At 34.7% G+C, this 22,134-nt stretch overlaps 1 protein-coding gene and 3 pseudogenes across 1 annotated transcript; 2 read left to right on the top strand and 2 right to left on the bottom strand.

Moving 5' to 3' along the window:
* Positions 1-3,360: 3,360 nt before the first annotated feature.
* On the top strand, positions 3,361-4,400 carry LOC148697856 (uncharacterized; annotated as a pseudogene).
* Positions 4,401-6,070: 1,670 nt separating this feature from the next.
* Positions 6,071-7,354, bottom strand: LOC148697855 (heavy metal-associated isoprenylated plant protein 47-like). The gene is made up of 3 exons (XM_088690233.1): positions 7,262-7,354; positions 6,963-7,041; positions 6,071-6,815 (listed from the first exon to the last, which is right to left on the bottom strand). The coding sequence occupies exons 1-3, from the start codon at positions 7,265-7,267 to the stop codon at positions 6,658-6,660; spliced, it is 243 nt and encodes an 80-aa protein (XP_088546359.1). The 5' UTR covers positions 7,268-7,354; the 3' UTR covers positions 6,071-6,657.
* Positions 7,355-19,435: 12,081 nt separating this feature from the next.
* On the top strand, positions 19,436-21,432 carry LOC148697853 (uncharacterized; annotated as a pseudogene).
* On the bottom strand, positions 19,832-19,931 carry LOC148697854 (small nucleolar RNA R71; annotated as a pseudogene).
* Positions 21,433-22,134: the final 702 nt, after the last annotated feature.

Raw genomic sequence — 22,134 nt, 5'->3', positions numbered from 1 at the left:
GAAAGCTAGGTGTGTCACATCCCGGCTCGGGCCCCTACCACATCCCGAACTCGACTCCATCGTAGCACAATATTGTCCGCTTTGGGCCCCTACCACACCCTCACAGTTTTGTTTCTGGGAACTCACATGAGAACTTCCCAGTGGGTCATCCATCCTGGGATTGTTTTCGCGCGAACTCGCTTAACTTCAGAGTTCCAATGGAACCCGAAGCCAGTGAGCTCCCAAAAGACCTCATGCTAGGTATATATGGGAATATACATATAAGGCTTACATGATCCACTTTCCTGGTGATGTGGGATGTTACAATCCACCCCTCTTAGGGGCCCGACGTCCTCGTCGGCACACTCCCGGCCAGGGATTGGCTCTAATACCAAATTGTCACATCCCGGCCCAGGCCCCCACCATATCTTGGGTTGGACTCCACCGTAGAGCACAATATTGTCCGCTTTATGCCCCTACCACACCCTCACAGTTTTGTTTCTGGAAACTCACACGAGAACTTCCTAGTGGGTCACCCATCCTGGGATTGCTTTCGTGCAACTCGCTTAACTTCAAAGTTCCAATGGAACCTGAAGCTAGTGAGCTCCCAAAAGGCCTCGTGCTAAGTAGAGATGAGAATATACATATAAGGCTTACAGGATCCACTCTCCTGGATGATGTGGGATGTTACAAGGTGAAAGTTCAGGGGATAAATCGACAGTTTACTCCTTATCAAATAATCACCAATAGCCTAGCCCACACAGGCAATTCCATCATCTTATACATGCTTCCACCCACGTGCCTTTTTCTAATCATGCTTCATGTTGCGACTAAAACTTCTCTTTTTCCACCATATTGGTCCAGATGCAACCATGCATGCATAATAAATTCCAATTTAAGAACAAATTTGGAGTAACTTACATGTAATAAATTTACTATCATCAATTACTAATAAAATGTCATATTTTTAATATCGCTCAAACAACAAAGATTCCCACACAAGTTATACACACACACACACACATATGTATATATGTACATATGTGTGCGTGTGTGTGTATATATAGTGTATTATATTTGGAATAAGAAGCTAAAGCATTCAACAGGGTTTCTCTCACATTCTTGCTTCTGCCATCTCCTGCCGATTATTCTCTATTACCAGGTGCAGACTAGGAATGCTATTTTTTTTAGATTAATTTATATTTATTTTAAACAGATAAATCTGTTCCTGTTTTAGTTTCCTTTTATCACTTGGTTTTCTTATGGAATCAAAACTTTGATTCAGGTTATATTCATTTATGTAATGTGAGTTGGTGGTTTGAACTGGAGTATAATACGATATGTATTTATATGAGCTCAATCAAAGTTTGAAATTTGGATTTCTGTATTTTTTTTATTTTTTATTTCCATAAAACCCCATCAAGTTGATTGAGCTTATACCAACAACCAAAGCTTATCCCACTAAGAAGAGTCGGCTGTCACTCATCCCTTTGGTCAAACAAATGAATACCAAAACAAAGGATAATAGTTTTGCAGTTTCATATATTTTCTTAGTAAAATAATGTAATCTATGATTAAGGCCGATCTAGAGTGTAGTTGAAGTAGGCGCTGGCCTAGGGCCCCGACTTCGGAGGCCCCAAATTATATGTGTATGTATATAATAAATGTTTACAATTCAAATTTAATAAAAATATCAAAAATATAATTATAGGGAATAATATAATTTTCCACAAAAGTTTTTTTAATTTTTTATTTCCTTTCCCTCACCCACATGTAACTATGGTTTTACCCGTATACGGAAATTACTATCCTCTTCACCCTAGTATTTTCCTTAGCCGTCAGATGCACTACCTATAATCCAACCATTCATTCATTTAATGATCGTAATAAGCAACATTGTAACAATAAACAATAGAAAAAAATTTGGATTTTGGAGTACTGTGTAGCGACTTCTCTTTCAGTTTGACTTAACCATACCAAAGAAGATTTTCAAAATTAATGTTGATCCAATTTTATCTTCAATCAATTATGTCACAAGAAAGATTAATGGGTTAGCAATCTTATGAATTGAAAAAATTTTGGTTGAAAAATTAGATTTTGAAAACTTAATTAGTACATTTACGTCTAAAAACGCAAGACGTGTAATATTTGTACATTTTTCTTCTTTTGATATTTATTTTTAATGATATTTGATGTAGAAATAGACTTTTTCATGTACTTAGCAAACTTCTTTTATATACATATTAATGCTCAAAGGGTTGGAAGTCAGAAAACTCGAGGATGTCACTTCGAAGTCTCTCCTAGGGCCCTAAAATTCTCAGGACCGGCCTTGCTTCTCCTATCCCTAGTGCTACATTTTGTCCCCAGTTTCTCCAAGCATCTTTCTCGTCACTTTCCCTATTCTTCTTAATGCAAAACCTTCTAAGTTTCCTTCTGGTTTATACCAAACATGAGGCAATATCATCAAGTACCACCAAGCGGAAGGCTGCCTATCGATGGTGAATATTTGGTCAATACAACAAATTTGAACGATTTTGTAGGAAAAATTGTTTTTAAGGATGTCGTTTTGCAGGAACAAGATGGAGAAAAAAAGAGGAGATAATGGTGGGCGGAACCTTAGAGGAAGAAAGGGAAAGAATTCTCCAGAGAGATGTTGAGTGTTCTAGATACTTTAGAAAAAAAATGCTTGAATTAATAATAAGAAATTATTATATGTGTATTGAATAATATAATATTATAGTTGTTAATTATTTTGGTTTTTAGTTTGATGCTGCATCAAACACTTTACTAAGTTAGTCTAGCTTAGTCTATTCTAAGCTAGTTCAACTTAGTCCTTGAGTCTAGTCTAGTCTAGTCTAAGATAGTCTGATGTAACAAACGAACCCCTATTGTCTTAAGAATTTTGATTTACTTCTTCAGCAACCTTGTACCAAATTTTAGTTCATTCCCTTGTCTGTTGCTCCGCTACCAGTTTTCTATAGTATCGATTCTTAGTAAGAAGTTAATTTTGAAAGCTTTTCATTTCAGTATTCATTTAGTCCAAGAGTTACTTAGAAACCTTCACAGGGATAAGGGGTCTCCTAGGTGTGCTCTCAAAGTTGATCTTATGAAAGCATATGATATGGTTGAATGGGACTTCATCCTTAGCTCCTTGGTGGCGTTCAACTTCCCTCCTGTCATGATCGATTGGATCCATTGCTATATCCCATCCCCCAAATTCTCCATTTTTGTGAATGGTAAATTGACGGGATTCTTTACTAGTAAGAGAGGCTTGAGACAAGGGGATCCTTTGTCCCCTTACCTTTTCGTTGTTGCTAGGTGGTTTCTTTATTAATTACCTCTAATATAAATGCTAGCCCTTTTTTAGATACCATTGGCGCTATGAGGTAGTCCCGTTTGCTCATATTTGTTTTGCTGATGACCTCTTTATATTTTGTGGAGGGGATTATCATTCAGCTAAGATCTTGAAGGACTCTTTATGCAGCTTTAATTCTTTGTCTGGTCTTAAGGCCAACCCAACTAAAAGCTCCATTTTTCTTGCGGGTGTGGATGAAGATGAGCTTTCTAGAATTATGCTTCTTTTCAATTTTGCCGTAGGAAAGTTGCCTATTCGCTACCTTGGTGTGCCTCTCATTTCAACAAAGCTTAATTTGCAAGATTGTTTCATTCTTATCGAGCATGTTGAGGCTAGAATTAGAGCTTGGGAGAACAAGGTCCTCTCTTTTGCCAATCGTTTACAACTTGTTCAATCTGTTCTTTGTAGTAATCAAGTTTTTTGGGCCTCACACCTCATACTTCCTAAGAAAATTCTCTGCAATATTGAGCGAAGGGTCCGAAAATGCTTATGGTCTAGTAAGCTTTCTAGTCATTGTGTTGCTAAAGTTGCTTGGGATGATGTGTGTTCCTAAATCTGAAGGAGGTCTTGGGATTAAAAAATTAATTGATTGGAATAAAGCGTTATGGTTAGACACATGTGGAACTTGCTCATCGATGAAGACAATATTTGGTCTGTCTGGGCTAGAATCTATCTTTTGAGAAATATGAACTTTTGGCAGATTAAGATCCCCTAAAACTGCTCATGGAATTGAAGGAAGCTTCTCCGAATGAGAGATTTTGTTTGGCTTTTCCTTTTCCACAAAATTGGAGATGGTAGGGGAACATCTCTTTGGTATGATAATTGGCATCCTTTAGGTCCTCTTGTTGTCAGGGGTTGGCATATCATTGCCAATTCCAAGCTTCCAAAAACTGCTTTGGTTTGCAATATTTGGAATGGTTCTAATTGGTGCTGGGTTGATAATTCTTCTCATGAGTTGTTGGAAACTCAAATTTTGATGTCTAATAGTGTGCCAAATTGTAGCTTGGGTTATATGATTCGATGGACACCTTCATCGTCTAGCATCTACTATGCTACTTCTGCTTAGGATAAGTTTCGGCAATACAAGCCTTCGGTAGGATGGTCTAATCTTGTTTGGTATAATCAAAATATTCCCATTATGAGCTTCATTATTTGGTTGGCTATTAAATGCAAGCTTTCTACTATGGATAGAATTTTGACTTTTGCTCCGTCGGTTCTTGTCACTTCCGTACTTTGCACTATTGCTACGGAGTCCCATTGCCACCTCTTCTTTGAGTGTCCTTTTACCGATGGTATTTGGTCTTCAGTGCTATTCAAGTGCGGTGTCCCTTGGCCTCTTTTTTGTCATGTGGGCTACTAGCCGCTGCAAGGGAAAATCTCTTTCATCGATAGTTTTGAAGTTAAGTCTTACTGCTACTGTGTATTATGTTTGGAGGGAACGGAACAACCGTAGATTTAAGAACTCATGTCAACCTGTTGCGGTGGTTCTCAACTCAATTAAGTCCACCATTAGACTTCGATTGAGTTCTTTGACAATCGCCAATTCTGCTGCTAATGACTCTACTTTACGGGAATGGAATATAACTATGAATAGTTAGTGCTTATTTTTGCTGCTTTGATGTAGCATTGTTAGCTTTGTTGTCTGTTTTCTTATAGCTGCAGCTCTTTGTTGCGTGTTTGTATTTTCAGCTACTTGTTTCTACTTGTATTCTCTTTTTCTCATCAATATATTTTATTTATCAATAAAAAAAAAAAAAAAAAAAAAAAAAAGAAAGTTAGCCGACAACACCAGCTGTCATTTCCCTTGGAGAAAGTTATTTTTTTAATATTAGGCAACAATGGCACGCCTAGCATCACAAACAAACTTTCTAAGGGTCGTCGACCTCTCTAAGGCCTCTCCTTTACTCTTATCGGCATTTCCTACCCAACAGGAGATTTATATTGAGGAATTATTTCCTACCCAACAGTGGCATTGCTTTGGCCATCTTAATTTTGCAGTAAGTACTTTAGTGAATCGTAGAGAACCTTTAAATAGTTATGGGCTTGCCCTTGTGATTCCTATTGCATGTATTTGTAGAATTGATGGATGGGTATACTTCGGAAAAGGATGACACTACACAGTATTTCTTGACCTATCTATAGTAAATTTAAAATTACTATATGAACAAGTCCTCATGCAATGTTTTTTTTCAAGAGGATCCTCATGCGATCTTTTAATCGTTAATGTTGTATAAGGTTATAAATCATACCAGCTAATAATGTTACCTGACGTATGTACATCATATATCTCCTACAAGAAGCCATTTATTTTTCGTATACATCGTCTTTTACACTAAAAGGTGGGAGATTCAGGCTAAATCTCACAATGAGTCAACAAAATAAATTAGTACAAACAAACTATTTACAAGAGTCTAACCTAACAAACAAACTATTTACAACAGTCTAACCTAACAAACAAACTATTTACAACAGTCTAACCTAATATTTCTCATTTGCAAGTGAAGAGAAATATCATTAGATTATAATACTAATGTAAGAAGTACATATAGTTTTCTTGACATCCAGCAGCTAGCTGAAGCAAAACACAACACTAGGAAAATATGAAAAGATCAATACGCATCAACGAAAATAAGGTAATAAACTGTTAACGGTATAGCTATGCAATGTATAATCTTAACCAAAAATCGAATTTCGCCTAGCATATTTAGATTCTTAGTTGCTTAAGTACCCAAGATCTGATCCCCATCATATTACCAATGCGGGATTAAGATATTATATTGCAACCTATAAGTCGACCACCATGCCAAAATGATCATCTGATCTTGTTAAATTTTATATATGTTACATTATCAAACTGCGAAATACATTTAAAATAAGATTGACTTCCAGGCAAACAGCCCCTTCCCTGAAATGATGCAAGTTCCCCTACAAAATGGTGCAAGTACTCTATGGTGGTGGAATTGAATATCAGAGTGTGCAATGAACAAGATTACAAAATAATAAGATATTATTAAATAAACAAGAATGCTGAAACGACTGCAAAACTCCAAAAGACTACATTAATTGTGATTAACTTATTATTCATACTAAACTATAAACTAAATTTATAGAGAGCAAAACCTAGACACTCTAGTTTGGATGAGCTAGGCCTATATACTAAACTACCAAGCAAACTCAAATAATCATAAAATACTAATATTTTCCAATCGGGTTTTTGATGAAGAATTCCAACTGATGTGGATGGTGAGATAAGTTTTTTTCTCCTGTTAAGTGTAGTAACATATGCATGTTCGGTTTTCTTTTTCTCGTTCAGGTTCACTTTTTTACTGAGGTTTCTTTTCGGTTATTTCTTCTACCCCCAGCAAGTCTGCATAGCCAAGCTTCTTCCTCAATGACTTGGCCAGCCCCGCTGCATCAACTCCGTCCCCAGTAATCACCATTTGATCTCTATTTGCCCCCTTAAAAGCCACTGATATTACACCTGCGCGATTATATAAATTGAAAAACATTTTATCATTCAAATACTTAAACAAATTTGATTAAATAGCTTAAAATATTTTTCTTTCGTTTTGTACTTTGTTGATCAAATTAACATGAACACCTGTATTTTAAAGAGTAGGAAACACACCGTCGTCTGAAACAGCTATTTCCATGGCCTTGGACCGACATTTTTCGCATCTAAACTGCGCCTTAATGGTTATGGTTTGCTGCAGTATATCATGCAACCAACCAAACAAACATGTCGTGGTCAAGTTATGAATATCAACCGTATGGACTAAATTTGTAAATTTTCTAGGGTTATTAGAACAGAAAACCTTTCAAAAAGAAATGAAGAAAGAGTTGATTTTTTTCCAAGAAAATCATACTAGCTGTAGCTATAACGTAAAAACAAAAATTGTATGGTTTGGTAGTAGTGTATTTACGTACCTTCATATTCTCCACTAGTATTAGAACTGAACAAAACCAAATTTTGGGTTTTCCAAGAAGTTCTTACCGTATGGATGGATGTTCTAATTCTGTAAGAATGCGAGTGAAGAGAAAACTGATGACCTATAGGGTTTTATTATAACGTCCACCGTTCTAGAATGGTACACGTGTTCTCATCTGATGAAAATCACCTTGGCGAACACAGTGCAATCCGCGTTTGGTAGTTGAACGTAGACTGGTGAACTTTCAAACTAACACACGGTTTTGCTTACTCATTTTCTAACCGTCATCAGTGAACGTAATTTGTGACGCATGGTGTCGCATTGAGCGGCAAAAAGAGCTGGGCTTGTCCACGTTTGATTATACTTTTATTTTTAAACAAAAAAAAAATTATTATGATTAAAGAAAGAGGGCTAAAGTTCGAAATTATTACGATAATTTAGGGGAGAGGAGAAATTCAAACCCGAAATGCATGAGTAGAAACTAAATATTGTAGTCACTAAGATATTAGACTACATGCAAAACATATGATTATACTAATTTCCTAGCATGTGATGCATTTTTCGAGTATTTTAGCTATACTCTTTGTAGTATAGTTGTGCTGGCTTGTTACAATTGACTTTAGAAGTCGTGTTTCAGGCTCACTTAGTAATGTATTTTAATGATTTGAACCGCCTATATTTTAGTACATTAATCATAAATCTTCATTATAAAATTTAGACAAATCCAAGCATCTGGTATATGGGCAAAAAACGTTGATCGACAATACAAGCATTGAAGGATTCAGCCACGTTTGAACACATTTCGCCATACTTTGGGCCTGGAAAATGAGCGGCTGCCCAATTTTCTTTTGGAAGAGTTTTCAAGAAGTCCCTCATTACAGCACCACCTTCCTCCATTAACGTCCTCATATGCATTTCGTATGCATCCTCGGTAGGAGCATATGCACATTTCCCAAAAAGCTGAATGATCCAGTCACGATACGACTTACCCAGGGAGGATGGGTACTTAAGAAGTATGTTTTGCTTCAAGTGGTGGTAACAAAATGCATGCGGTGATTGTGGGAAAACTGATGCCACTGCTTCGATCAATCCCTTTTGTCTATCAGATATGAATGTAATGGTTCTTCCTTGAGGAGTGACGATTTTTGACAAGCTTTGGAGGAACCAAGACCAGTTGTCTTCATTTTCAGAGTTAACAACCGCAAAGGCTAAAAGATATATACCTGTTTCATATAAGACTGTATGTTATAAATATAATAGTATTGTGAAATGGAAAACCTGATAGCAGTTTGTAAAAAAATTAGGCAGAAAATATAAATTGACACCAATAAAATTTAGGGTGCTTTAGATTTTGGTCCTTACAATTCATTATTTCTAGATAAAAACTCATCTATCTTTAAAGATTCAGTTTAAGCCCAAATTTAAAATTTGCAAACATATAGGAACACTATTGACATATTAATACAATTTATTGACATATTAATACAATTTATTTACACTCATGCCACTCATACTTTATGGTCCCTTTTCCAAATTCCTAAATTTATGCCAAATGAAAATTAGTAGAAAAAGTGAAATAAAATGAAAAAAGTGTTTGCATTAACCGTATCTATGTCAAACTAGAAAAGTAGTTTTTTTTTTTTCGTGATATATTTTGTAGCAACTTTATCCATATTAATTGGTAGGTAAATTAGTTTGTTCCAATTATTTAAAAAAATAAAAATACTACACCTATATTATATATTTTGAATCAAATAACATTCCTCTAACTTGTAAGTAAATTATTTTCTATGTATTGTTATATATGTTAGACATATTATGTTGTTGTATAAACATGAGTGGAACATAATATTGTTGATTTTATACATCAAACTGCATTTCTTTTGTTATAGGTAAATTATTTTCCATGTACAAGTACTTATGTTAGGCAAGTTTTGTTATTGGTACATACAATATTTTGTATCATTGTAAAGAAAGATGTTACATTACACCCATGGTATAATTGTTGTAGGTAAATTATTGGAAATTAATTTGTAGTTAGGTAATGAACATTTTGCATCATTGGAAATGAAAATTTCAAAAAGTAGGTAGGTAAATTAATTTGTTCTAATTATATATACAAAAAATTACACTACACCTAGCTATATTTAATTTTTCCAATAATTAAAAAAATTTATACTACACCGAACCAAATAACATTTCTCTAACTTGTAGGTAAATTATTTTTCATGTATTGTTAGATATGTTAGGCACGTTTTATTGTTGTATAAACATGGGTGTAACATAGTATTTTTAATACTATACATCGAACTACATTTCTTCTTAATATAGGTAAATTATTTCTTCTTTTTAATATACATCAAACTACATTTCTTCTTAATATAATCAAATTACACCCATGGTATAATTGTTCGTAGGTAAATATTCATGTAGATAATGAAATACAATGTTCTAATATATTAATAAAAAAAGGATAAATTCAAAAGTATGCAAGAGTAGGGTGAAAAAACTGAATCGAATAGTTTTATGAAAATTCAATACCTTTCTAAAAAATTAATATGCAATAAATTTTTTTAACATTAATGTCTTTTTTTTTCTTGTTGCAAAATCATTTACTATTTCCTTACAATTAATTGTCTACATCAAGTATGTAATAGGGGTATTTTAGGCATGTGAAAAATGTAAAATGTGTGAATTAATATGAAGTTAATGAATTTGCTTATGTGGATCCTAGTCATTGGGTTTTCTTTGAGTAAAAAATTTATGTAGGGTTTTATATAAAGAAAATTGAGTTTGAAGGGCTAAAGTCATATTTTCACTAAAATTTATATATAGCAGTGGAAAATCTTCCAACAAAATGACCTAGTTTATATACTGATGAATATATACAGTATGTCAACACACAATTTATAGGGACTATGTGCTCCATATATATGTAAGACATGATTGGACAAATGTATTAAGAAAATAGAATAAAACATAAATATATCATATTTGGATATAAGTACCTTGGTTTCCATTTTTCCCAGTAACAGCAAGTGACCCTTGTATTTGTTCTTGATAAATGTTCCATCAGGAAACAACATAGGCCTGGAAATATAAGGGTAGGTAAATTAAGAGTTGCCACATATGCAATTCATGGAAAATAAGAAATGATGTAAAAAAAAAACGAAGAACCAAAATTTAACTACAAAACGCAAATCCCTCTATGCAACCATGGAAAGATACGAATATCCTTTTAAATCGGGAAGATTCCGCATCGCACTCCAACACACAATGTGAGCCAGGATTTGAACTTTCAATTGCTTTGACGTACGAAGCCAAGTGATTGTATGACAATGATTCGTCACCATGCATCATTTTTTGGCTGATTCCTTCCCGTCCCATGCATTATAGTATGAAATATCCAATCCATAATATTTCTTAAAATCCTTTACAATCTCAGTTGGCTTCAACATTGGCTTGAAAGAAGCTTGCTCCATGAGAATGGATGACACCACTTTGGATGACATCATGCCACCCTTCTAATCACGAATCAAAATGCTGCAAGTGTGTGTATTGTTCAATGTACGAATATTAAAAAAAAAGGGTAAAGTACAAAAAACTACCTCAACTATTGGGGTCACAACAGTTTCATACCTCATCTTTTAAAATTGACAATGTCATACCGCATCTTACGAATTTGTGACAATGTCATATCTCCGTCAATTTTTCTGAAAGTGTTGATGTGGTAAGAGACGGGGACCACTCACTAATCCAGCTGGATTAAAAAATAATTAAATATTAAAAATTAAGAATAAAAAAAAAAAATTTCCTAGGGGTGTGGCATCCCCTTTCCTTCACCCACACCAATTTCAATTTTTTTTGTTCTTCTCTCTCCTCCTTCTTCTTCTTCATCTTCTTTTCCTAGGCCGAAACTGGATTTGTCACTTTTTTTTTTTTTTTTTTTTTTCGTTCTTCTTCTTCTTGGGCCGAAACTGGGCATGAATTTTTTTTTTCTTTTTGTTTTTTAATTTTTTTTTTTTTTTTTTTTTTTTGTTTCTAGGTTGCAGGTAGAGGGAAAATGGGACGAAGATGAAGATGGGGAGGAGATAGAGAGGGTTCTTCTTCTTCTTGGGCTGAAACTGGTTTTGAAATTTTATTTTATTTTATTTTTTTATTTTATTTTATTTTATTTTTGTTTCTGAGTTGCAGGTAGAGGGAAAAGGGGAAGAAGATGAAGATGGAGGAGGAGAGTTGAGTGCGCGTTGGGTTGGGTTGAGGTTTTTGTTTTTTTTTTCTTTTCTCCTTCTTCTTCTTCCGCAGGAAAGGGTGTTTTAATTTTTTCTTCTTCTTCTTCCTTCTTCCTTCTTCCTTCTTCCTTCTTCTGGGTTACAGTTTGGGTTTTTTTTTTTTTTTTTTCCCTCCTCCTCTTCTTCCTCTTAGCCTCCTTCTTCTTCTTCTTCTTCTTCCGCGAGCGGGCCGGGAGGGGGGGTTGAGTTGATGGGTTTTCTTCTTCCTCTTCCTCTTTCTCCTTCTTCTTCTTCTCTTTCTCCTTCTTCCTCCTTCTTCTTCTTCTTCTTCTTCTTCCTTCTTTTGGGTTTTTTTTTTTTTTTCTTTTTCTGGGTTGCAGTTTCCATTTTTTTTTTTTTCCTCTTCTTCTTTTGGGTTTTCAAATTTTTGTTTTTTTGTTTTTTTGTTTTTTTTTTTTTTTGTGTGTTAAAGATTAAGTAGGAAGAAGATGAAAATGGGGAAGAGAGAGAGGGGAGGGGGGAAGGGACGACTAAGGTTTTTTTTTTTTTTTTTTACTTTTATTTATTATTTTAATATTTAAAAATTATTAAATATTTTTTTTGGTTTTTAATAATATTTTAATAATTTTTTAATAGAAAGTGGGCTCCGAATCAAGTCACATCAGCACTTAACAGAAAAATTAACAGAAAAACTGACGGAGGTCTAACATTGTCACAAATTCGTAAGATGAGGTATGATATTGTCAATTTTAAAAGATGAGGTATGAAAGTGTCGTTACACCAATAGTTGAGGTAGTTTTTTGTACTTTACCCAAAAAAAAACCATTGGCGTGACACAAAGTGGCGTGCACCCGCCACATACAATCTTCAAACAGTTTTTTAGAACACTCAGTTGGCACTCTCTCCTTTTCATTTTTTTTTAAAAGGCTATGCTAAACCCCTTCTCGATGGAATACCTATGGAGTTTGTCTCTAAATTCAAAGACCAACCCCCCTGCCCCCGCCCCCTGCACGGGGTCCCCAACCCCCAATAAACCTTTGACCAACTCGATTAATATAGGTTTTCCATGGGTGAGATAGATAAGTTTGTGGCAGTGGTGCAACATATTTTCCGATGAAATCATTGGTGTTACTAGGTGTAGCACCATCCCAAAAGTTAAAGGAAAATCCATTCCCATTAACACCTACTATCACTTTGACATTGTGATTGACACTCATTAACAATAATAGTCACAAAATTTTGCTTGTCATTATAACATGACAAATGTAACACACGCACATTCAAATTAGATTTTAACAAGCATGGAGGATGGTCAGAGAAAACATAAGTCATTTGGAATGCCCCAACTATGAGTTCATCAAACCGCAAACACACTTTAGAGCACAATCCCATGAAAGAGGTGTCGGCATGTATTGGAATTGCCGCTGATTTGTTTTTGGAAAAATATCTTCCAATAATGGCACCCTCCATTTGACACCTAATAGTAACACCAACAATGAAATATATGTCAGTTGGTGACAACAAATGTTTAAGGAATCATGGTAGGTTAATTAACAAACAATATGAAGAAACAACAAAATGAACATAGATGAAAACAAAGGGTACAAATACATTGTTTCTTTTTTCTGCCTAATGTGTATTTTGATAACACAACCATTGAAAAACCGCACTGGACTCAAGTATAAATGATAAAATTATGGAAAAAAAAAACCCAATGTGAGATAAACCTGATAAACTTCCAAATTTATATAGAACTAGAACTACACTAATTTCAGGAGAAACACATGCACTAAAAGCAAAAAAATCAAAATTAGTGCCTTTTCATATTTCAAATTTGGTAAGAAGATAAAAAATCGAAATAAAATGCCTAATTTTATGCAAATTTAAAACACATAGGCATTCAGAAAGGGAATTGTTATTAGCACTCCAAAAATTTCATTCTACACTCCAAACTTTCTATATTAGGAAAGAAAAATATACTTGTGAGGAGTATAGAATGAGATTTTTGGAGTGCCAATAACACGTCCCTTCATAAATATACATAAATATTCAAGTCTTACATTTATGTCAAAACACTCCTTATATGGAGGTTGGCAACGGTAAATAAAATGTGTTCAAATTATTATGTTAGCTTTCAACATGATATATTATGAGAAAAATATGCATAAACATTCAAGATTTAATATTATGAGAAAAATATTCAAGATTTAATATATCTGATTCTTTAATTTCTTTATTATTTAAATTGAGAAAAATATGCATAAATATTCCAGATTTAATATAATCATTTAAATTAGTAAAGTCATTCAATATATAAAACAATTCAAATACGTATAGTTTTTTAGGACATTCATTCTCATATTTCATATTAATATGTAAATAGTTTAAATGCACCATTGAATTCTAGGGGCTAAAGTTATATTTTCAATTTTTTATATGATATGTGTGTGTGTGTTTTGACCTAAAATAATAGTTTGGGTTGAGGAGGGTTGATTCGGGAATTATGAAACTCGGCCCAATGATCATCCTCTAAGCTAATGGGCTTTCAGCCCGCAAAGAGGGCTCGGACGAGTCCTACACGAGTTGAAACTGCTAAGAGATTAAGCCTTAGATAAATATGAATTATCCTAGAGATCAGATTGTCTACGTAATTGGAAAAGGTGAATGAGTCTCATAATGAAATCCATTTCAGAATCCACGTTGAAGTAAAAAGGCCGAGGCTGGTTAGAGATCAGGTTTTGGCTGCTAAAAGATAAGGGGAATATTCAAGGAGATGTTGAGCAGGTACAACCCCATTACTCGTCCTGCCTCGATGGGCTTGTGTATCATACGATCTTCATCTATTCATTTATAAATAGAGAAGGTTTTGCAGCGGAAGAGGGAAACCCTTTCAACTCAACAAATAACTCAAAATGCTCTACATGAAAACCCTTGCTCTATGCGAAACCATTCTCAAACCCCTAAGAAAAACACTAGATATCCTAATGCTCCCATCAACACATCTCCAGTTCAGACAAGTGAATATCACTGTGTTGATAACTGGCTACATCTTCAGTTTAGACTAACAGCACTGGAGCTGTAGAACTAAGCGATTCAACAGCACCTTCAGGTTAGATCACTGAACAACACTGCAACTGGTTGGTTGGTTATCTATCCACAGTCTCGGCGGACGAAGAATTCTATATTCTTTAGTCTTAAGAGGTCATCTTATCAGCTTCAACGAAGTGAAGTTTTTCCTAACTAACTGCATATTCGACACAACAAAAGCTGAACCAATTATTTTTTGTGTTTGGCAAATGGAAGAACTTGTTGTGCTAACACAGAAACAAGAGAGGAAAAAATGACAGGAAAAAGGAAAACCTTGGAACAATGTGCTATTAGCCTAGGGATTATCTTAACCACTTCACCTTTATGTCTCGTCACCTTTATTGTCAACTTGGGTTCCCTCCAAAACCGAAAAACGATATAGAAAGAGAGGGAAACTTGCAAAGGTTCCTCAATAATAATAATATATTATAAAGATAATGGGTTTTAATTGAGGTTTTGTTTGGGTACTTAGTGATATGTAACCTTGTATATAAGCTAAAAGAGGGGAAGACTTTTTTCTTCCCACAAATTGGAAGCAACTTTCAAGTTGGGACAAAAAATGACTGCTGGGGTTCCTACAACTTTTGTAGGTCACATGCATCAAATCCTCATCGCATAAACACATTCGACTTCTCAGATAGCCAAAACAATTCACCATACATGTCCAAGTTGAGACATGGAACTGAGGGTTTTAACGCCAAGTTACAGGGTGGTACAACCTCGTTTTGCTAACTATTATATGATGATAACAGTATCGTGGAATGTATTTGCTAACTATTATATGATTATAAATATAAGGACTACATGTGTTTGTTATTTGCACCGCTTACCATGTCTTAAAGTACTTTAATATGAAGAGTATGGAATATGTAAATACGCACTATATACATTGTACGTACGACATGTAGATGACATAAATACTAGATCACGGTGCACAAGTCATGCAAAGGATATGCACATGTCATGCATAGGTAATGCACATGTCATGCACACGCAATGCACATGACCTGCACATAAAATATACATTATATGCACATGCTATGCATAAAATTGGAGACTGGGCAATGAGTTGCTTATATCATTTACAATATGATATTCGTATAGCGGATACAATTACAACATAATCCACAACAATCAAAAATAACCAAAAGACTGCAATTTGCACATTACACAACTCAGAATGTCAAATTTGTTAACCAAAATAATCATAGCATATGTAACGAAAGTAGTATGTACTTTACAATTCACAAAGTCAAATTGTATACATATAAACCAAAACATTGACATAAGGCTGCTGCAACAACCCCAATATGTTTGCCTCAAGCACATAACAAAAGACGATGATGGATTGTTAGATATCGACAAACCCAACTGGGCAAACAGCAAAAGCCACTTCAATAACTTTGTTGAAATTCACTCTAAAAAAATGTAATATCATCAGTGTGAACAAGAAAAAAGTAAAATATTTTACTTAGAATCTTTAACAAGCCAATCAATAACTGTCAATGTTTATAAAGTTCTTGGAGAATACCATGAACCAACAAATTTCCTTATCAGTGATGGATTTGAGATCCCTGGACAGCAAAATACGTTGCTCAACACATGATTCCTATGTAAAACTAACACAATTCATATGTAAAACAAACACATTCATATGTGACAAATAACATAAACATCGATCTGTTCAAAGTAAACCACCACATATGGGCAACCGTATTCCTTACAAGGTATGAAAAGGTTCACTTACATTTTTTATGACAAATCCTCTTTAGACAGAGCTTCCTTTTTGTCAATCTAATTATGTAGTACCAGTAGCGGAATGCAATTTAGCGATGCATTACTTAAGAGGTCATGAAGTTCTCTTCTTGAGACTTGCAAGTTATCATAATTAGCAACATTCACAACATAACTGCAACATGAAAAAAAAGGGACAAATTCAGCATAACATAAAGTTTCTTTCGAATGATAAAACATTTTATGGAAGACTAGCAATCATATCATTGCATATGTAAACAAAAGACTAACAATTCTAGTGTCTCTCCAGCAATAACTACATGTTTACTGTCATAGTTAGGAAACAAAAAAAGAATTCAAATTATATGCCTACAAAATATACAAGTAAGCACAAACATACACAATTGAGGAAACTGCATGACAATATCTTTTCCGCATGATTCGAAACTTAGGTTAACCACCAAGATCCCATAACTTTATTCTTGACATTCCCTTTTCTTACTTTCTTCATCCAACCTGTACACAAAAAAGATTGCCTCAAGTAACATAATTGTGGCAATGCAAATACCTTAAGTGAGATAGCATGTGCATGCAGTGCATTTCATGCACAATTTCTACATATTGAACTAAGACTTGTAATTCACAAACATTTGCAAGTTCATAACAAAACTAATAAATATTGAGTATTCTGTAACAAACCCACAAAGCCAAATCCACCAACACTAATCCATGAAGCTTCAATACCCTAAACAAAAATTAAAATGCAAAACTCTAATATTGAAACCCAAAAATTGAAACTCATAATCTAAAATAACAAAACCTACAAACAATAAAGATTTCCAGAACTCATTCCCTACCACTATCTTCGACTTCCCATCTCTGCAAATCCAAAAAACCTAATTGAAAAAACAAGTAATTAGTTGCAGAAATGGAGACAAAAACTGAGTTAGAGAGAGAAAGAAATGAGAGAGAGAGAGACAGACAGACAGAGAGAGACGAATGGGATGGCTGTGGAAATATGGCTACCGAAGCTTCACTCACCGGAAAAAAAGGAACATTCTGGCTAAAACAGAAAATCTGGTACAAAAGTCATATCTTTAAAGATCGAACACTGATGCAAATTAGAAACTTTCACTTTGAAGCTTCATTCTCGACTTCCCTTTCTTCGAAATCGGGGCTCAACCTAAAAACCAGGAGCTTACAAAGCTCTCTCGGCATGCCTCTCTTCCAACTGACAAAAATGCTGAAATGAGCTGAGGGTTTTTAGTATTTATGATGAGTATATTTTATATTATATATTTTACCCTATTCTTAGTATATTTTGGTTAATAATTTGAAAGAATTTTGATACTTTGAATTGTATTTCTAATATAGGACTTTCGACTTCTTCTGGAGCAAAACATGGACAAATGGACAAATTTTGGAGTAATTCCAATTGGAGGACGTTCGTGAGTCACTTAGCTTGATTGTGTCAAAATATCAGATTTTTCTACCAAGTGATTATTTTCTGGTAATAAAATAAAGGAGCAGTGCGCAGTGCTAGAATAGTGACGTTTTGGGCTTGAATTGCGTTGTTGGAGCCCAAGATGACCTCAGATGGGTTCATGGCCTTCTGGAGATGTGTTCAGAACGTCCTGATCCTTAAAACAAGCTATTATGGGCCGGATTTGGAGGAGATTTGAAGTAAAAACGTGGCTGGACAAGTACTTGGCAGATTCTCCTAATTTAATTAGGGTTTTATTTCCTAAGATATTTTATTATTTTAGTTTCCTAGTTGGAATAAGAGACCTATGTTTTAGGGCTTGTGGAGGGCTCAGAAAACAGAGGGCTTGGCCGTTCTTAATCTTGAAAAAGGGAGGCTTTCTTTTATGCAACTTTGGGGAGTTAGAGAGTAATTGCTAGGGTTCTTGGAGATTTTCTACTTTAAGGTGTTTTCATTCCTTTTATTCTTAATAATATTTTCTAGGATTTCAATTATGAATATGCGTAACTAATTCCTTTTGCTAGGGTGAAGCCGTAAGCCTTAGCATGAATATGTGATTTTTATTTAATTGCTTATGATTGATTGCATGCATACTTTGAATTATTGAGCACCGTGATTAAAACTATCGAATTGTCTTAATGCCTGATCACCATTAGGATCTTTAAAAAAGTAATTTGATGCAATTTTCGTCAGAAGGTTCCCCGAAATTGATGCTTGCTTCTTGTGATTAACAATTGTAATTTCACTTAAGATGAACACCACATCTTAAGGGTTGCATGGTTTTTCAAAGAGTTTTCATAAAGCATAATGAGTCTCTCATGTTTAGATTTGATCCGAACGTCCGGACGGGTTGCATGTTAGATATACGTTCTATGTTGGAGGGTCCAAGTAGAATATAAATTAGGAAAACCTAACCTTCAAAGTGGCATGTGTAGATCATAAGTAATTGGTAAAAATACATAGGATTGCTAGGTGGTGGTGAAACCCTAGTGCTTTATTAATTTGATTTTTTCCAAAACAGTTTTCTTTTTCTTTCATCTTTAATATTGCAAATTAGTTTATTTTTATTAATTAAATTCGTTTTAATTTAAGTAGATTATAAAATCAATCATCTCAATTTTCTGTTTTACAATAATTAATTAGAATTTGGTTTGTTTCGAATAATTTAATAATCCTTGTGGAGAACGACCTTGCGAGAACCGTTTATACTACAACAACCTTGTCTTTCTTGCAAGTAATATAAGAGTTTTTAACCTGTTTGCATGTGTGGTAAAATCTCTATCAAGAAATTGGCGCCGCTGCCGGGGATTATTTAAAATAATTCGTTCTAATCAGATTTATAGTTAATTATTGCTGTCTATACAAAAACAAAAAAAAAAAAAAAAAAAAGTAAATTAAATTAAATTTCGTTTTTATTTTATTTTTACAGATTACAGCTTACATCAGTATCGCAGATTACAACAATCTGTGCATGGTCAGAACTAGATCAGGAGCACAAAAATTGATTCCATTTGATCCAGAACTTGAGCAATCTTTAAGGAGGAGACGTAGGGAACAAAATATGCAGTGGGTTCCTTCCCTGCAGGGCACTTTTCTACAATCTTTGTTTTTTGAGGATCTGCACAGTGAAAAAAATATGGCTTTTGTTATTCCAAAGGCTGGTCAACCTTTAGGGGATTCATTAACAGCTCATGCCACTAACATACCAAGTTGCATTACTTATCCACAAGTGGAGTAAGGGTCTCTACATTCGAAATAAAGCAACACATTTTGAATATTCTACCTACATTTCATGGGTTCTCAACTGACGATCCTAACATGCATATTGCAGAATTTTTAATGGGATCCAAGAATATTTTTGTGAGAGGATTTTCATCCGAATCTATTAAGCTCCGTTTATTTCCATACACTCTGAAAGATCAAGCAAGGAGATGGCTCCTCACATTTCCATCTGGAAGTATTAGCAATTGAAACCAACTCAGTGAGAAATTCTTAAGCAAGTATTATCCAGCTTCAAAGACTCTTGACATGAAAACTCAAATTTTATCTTTTGCCCAAAAACCAAATGAAGCGTTTCATGAGATGTGGGAACGGTTCAAAGAGTTGATTAGAAAATGTCCACATTCTGGTATTAATAGTACAGATCAAATGCACATATTTTTCAGAGGACTATATATGACTACAAAAACTCTTGTTAACGCTTCATGCGGAGGTTTGTACAAAGATAAAAATGCACAAGAGGCTTGTTTATTATTTGAAAAAATGGCAACGGATACACAACAATGGGTAGTTGAGCAGTCACAATCTAGGTCTGTTTTTGAGATGTCTAACAGCTCCCCATATCTTACAGCACAAATTGAGAAAATGGAAAAAAGGCTTAATGCAAAATTTGACATGTTACAAAGAATTCCAAATTCACAGGCTGTTGTACAGCAGCCATTACAAGCTGCCTGCAGCATTTGCAGCATGACAACTCATTATTTTTCTAACTGTCCACATAAAGATGTTTATCCAAAGTTTACAGCGGAGCAGGTTAATGCTTTTAATAATTTTTAACATCCCCAATATGACCCATATTCAAATTTCTACAACCCGGGTTGGAGAGATCATCCTAATTTAAAGTGGGATAAAGATCAGCACCCTAGGCCACAATTTCAACAACAGGTACAACAACCGACTGCACTTAAGGCTGCTTGGGAGGTTGCAATTGAAAAATTAGCAAATACTACCAGTCAAGAAATCTAAAATTTGCAGGCAACAATGAAAAATATGGAAAAACAAATTGGGCAGATTGCATTACAGGTTTTAGAAAGAGCACCGGGTACATTTCCAAGCCAAACCGAACTGAATCCAAGGGGAGGTGCATATTGTAAGGTAGTTAGAGTTTTACGTTCTGGCAAAAGTTATGATAATAGTTTTGAAAGTTGTGATGGAAATTCACGGGAAGCATCACAGCCAAAAACAATTTCGGAAAATGTGGAAAGATTTGACAATTTAAAAGATTCTGCACAGCCTTTGAACAGTTCCGAAAACAGTGCAGATATTGCTACATAGCTTGTTTATGAGCCTCCTATGCCTTATCCCGAAAGGTTGAAGCCTAAAGTTAAAGATCAACAGTTAACAGATTTTATGAAGACGTTGGCCAAAGTTCAGATTAATCTTCCATTGATGGATGCAATTAAAAACATTTCATCTTATGCCAAGTTTTTGAAGGATGTTTGCACAAAGAAAAAGAAGCTCGTGGATTTTGAAAAAGTGATTCTTACAGAACAATGCAGTGCAGTTTTGTTACACAAATTGCCTCCAAAGAAACAAGATCCAGGGAGTTTTACAATTTCATGCACAATTGGAAATTCAAATTTTAAACATGCTTTAATTGAATTGGGTGCAAGTATTAATTTAATGCCTTTTTCTATTTTTCAGAAACTAGGACAAGGAGAAATCAAGCCTACATCAGTTATTCTACAATTAGCAGACCGTTCAGTTGCTTATCCGAGGGGAATTATTGAAGACCTCATTATTAAAGTGGATAATCTCTATCTTCCTGCAGAGTTTGTGATCTTGGATATGAATGAAGATATGCAAACACCGATTATTTTGGGGCGTCCGTTCATGGCTACTGCTCGAACTTAAAAGCTGGGACTCTTACACTTAGAGTGCAAGATCAATATGCTGTTTTCAGTTTATTTGAAGCAACTAAAAGGCCAGCTGATGTGCAAGATTGTATGCGGGTTGACGTGTTGGACAGCTTAATGCATGCTAAAATTATGCCCCGTTTGACATCTAATCCGTTGTTAAATGTGTTGCATGGGTTTGAGAATAAAAATACAGAAGATGAAGAGGTTTTTGAGTATGTGTCAGCTTTGGAAAGTGTCATTTTCCAACACCCCTGTTGGAGGCACGTTTTTTAGAGTTTGGGGGAACCGAAAAAATTACTGCAATCATCTAAAGTACATCCACCTAAATTGGAGTTAAAAGTGCTCCCAGAACACTTGAAATATGCTTATTTGGGGGCAGATTCTTCACTGCCAGTCATTATTGCTGCTAATTTATCACCAACAGAAGAAGAAAAGTTGCTGCGCATTTTAAGAAATTATCAAGATGCAATTGGTTGGACTATAGCAGACATTAAAGGAATCAGCCCTACAATTTGTATGCATAAAATTTTGATGGAAGATGGAGTAAAGCCAACCATTGATGCTCAACGTCGGTTGAATCCAATTATGAAAAAAGTTGTTCGTAATGAAGTTATGAAGCTTTTAGATACTAGGATGATATACCCAATTTTAGATAGTACGTGGATTAGTCCAACATAAGTGGTGCCCTAGCGTTCGG

The sequence above is a fragment of the Pyrus communis genome, chromosome 3 (genome assembly GCF_041283825.1).
Source record: "Pyrus communis isolate YQ-2024b chromosome 3, ASM4128382v1, whole genome shotgun sequence".
In the NCBI taxonomy this organism is placed as follows: Eukaryota; Viridiplantae; Streptophyta; class Magnoliopsida; order Rosales; family Rosaceae; genus Pyrus; species Pyrus communis.
Note: the sequence above shows the minus strand (reverse complement) of the source record. Positions and strands in the feature narration are given on the sequence as shown.